The 2,105-nt window shown below is 43.5% G+C and overlaps 1 protein-coding gene across 1 annotated transcript in view; it reads left to right on the top strand.

Annotated features, from left to right (window-relative positions):
• Positions 1-2,099, top strand: part of LOC103460111 (calcium and integrin-binding family member 2-like) — a 3,858-nt gene extending 1,759 nt beyond the window's left edge. The window contains exons 2-3 of the mRNA XM_017303096.1: positions 311-458; positions 1,726-2,099. Of these exons, the coding sequence (XP_017158585.1) occupies positions 311-458; positions 1,726-1,925 (348 nt within the window). The 3' untranslated portion in view covers positions 1,926-2,099. The remainder of the gene's footprint in view (positions 1-310; positions 459-1,725) is intronic.
• Positions 2,100-2,105: the final 6 nt, after the last annotated feature.

Below are 2,105 nucleotides of genomic sequence, written 5' to 3'. Positions count from 1 at the left end.
GACTTCACATAATCCTCTGTAAAGCAGAAGGGGACTTCACATAATCCTCTGTAAAGCAGAAGGGGACTTCACATAATCCCAAGTGGCTAAATAAAGGTAAGAATGAAACGAGTAGGACACTCCGGTGAGGCATAGGAAAACCATGTGGGTAAGATTAACTCCACCAGTAGGTTATTAGGCAGCCTTGATCCTTGAACCAAGGTAAAATGGTAAATCAAAGTACAGGTATACATTCTGGGGCTAGGGTTGGGTCTAGGCTGTAGAAATGAATGGAAGTCAATGGACAGATCGTGAGTCTGTGTCTGTGCAGGAGAACCCGTTCAGGGACAGGATCGTGGAGACGTTCTCTGAGGACGGACAGGGCAACATGAGCTTCAATGACTTCGTGGACATGTTTTCAGCTCTCTGTGAGACGTCCCCCAGAGAGCTGAAGACCATCTACGCCTTCAAGATCTACGGTAGGACGCTCTTTCATGAACCTCAGGATGAACTCTGAGGTTCTCATTAATCAGAAGTACCACATAATAAACCTAAAGTTGTTCAAATCTACTGTGATGAAGGTCAAACCTTCCTTCGCCACTTCAGTCCGATCCTCTGTTCCTGCTCGCCTTGGTGCAGAAAGTCATTCTGTTAAATGCTTTTTCAATATTCTGTCCACTGAATAAGAAATTCCATTACAATCACATGAAATAAGCTTGTTCACATGTAAACACTGGATTTTCTACTGACCATAAAATTGCACAAAGTGGAATCATGAAAATAAATTTGCTCAATATAAACATACCAATTTGGACAAAACTGGTTTTATGCCAAATCCTTCTTCACTAAATAGAAACAAGATGGAGGCGTCAGATTTTAGTGATTAAAGGATTTCTCTTTAGTTTTGGCTAAAAGCCAGGAGCCATTTCTGCTGCTAGCGCTAGGCTAACATGTTAGCTTTGGTTGTATTTACCCAGAATGCCCTGCGCTGCAGTCCACTTCCTGCTGTTGGAACGGTCTCCGGTTCACATTCAAACCGAACCCAGACCGAGGTTTGGAGGACCAGAGGTCAGAGGTCAACTAGCGTTCGAACTGGAGTTGGATTAAAATGGAAGCACCTAAAAACTCCAAAGACATGAACATTTGTGTCCAAACAAAATGTCCTCAGGCCCATTCTGTCCATTACATCCTCATTATAGCAGCTGCGCAGCTCTTGGATTATTCAGCTGAGTCTCAGCTGTGATTTTCAGTTTTGTTTATTTTCTTGGATGCAGATCATGACGTCACCATGACAACGAAAACGTACACAAACATTAGAATAAGAAACTTGATAACAAAACGTCGCCGGGGAAAACGAAGCGTCGGTTTCTTTGTGCCAAACATGTTGAGAGTTCAAGTCCTTCATTGGTGCCAAAGCGCCGCCAGCCGTTACGGCCTGCAGTCATCGGCTACGGCAGCCTGGGAGGCACAAACAAAATAAATATTACCAACAGCAAAAACCATTAAACAAAACCAAATATGAACCAACAGCAAACATCCATAAACATCCCGCAAATCTGGAAATTCATTTCAAATAATTTAGAAAATTTACTTTAATAATTCACTAATTTATCTTGATTAGTTTAGTTTTAGATAATTTACACAATTTATTTTGAATAGTTTACAATGATAATAATTAACAGCATTTCAATAAAAGAAATGAAAAGCAAAATCTGAGCTGAGCTGCCGTGTGTCTTCCTGCTCCAGACTTTAACAGGGACAATTTCATCTGTAAGGAGGATCTGCAGAAGACCCTGAACAAGCTGACCAAAGGGGAGCTGACCCCAGAGGAGGTCACTCTGGTGTGCGACAAGGCCATCGAGGAGGCCGACCTGGACGCCGACAGCAAGCTCTCCTTCTCCGACTTCGAGAACATGATCTCCAAAGCTCCAGACTTCCTGAGGTAACGCCTCCAACATCACACCCAACATTTCACCTGGCAACGACTCAGAGAGGAAACGACTCAGAGAGGAAACGACTCAGAGAGGAAACGACTCAGAGAGGAAACGACTCAGAGAGGAAACGACTCAGAGAGGAAACGACTCAGGCAGAGAGGAAACGACTCAGGCAGAGAGGAAACGACTCAG

The sequence above is a fragment of the Poecilia reticulata genome, unplaced genomic scaffold (assembly GCF_000633615.1).
Source record: "Poecilia reticulata strain Guanapo unplaced genomic scaffold, Guppy_female_1.0+MT scaffold_181, whole genome shotgun sequence".
NCBI classification, from domain to species: domain Eukaryota; kingdom Metazoa; phylum Chordata; class Actinopteri; order Cyprinodontiformes; family Poeciliidae; genus Poecilia; species Poecilia reticulata.
This window is presented reverse-complemented; position numbering and strand designations above follow the sequence as displayed.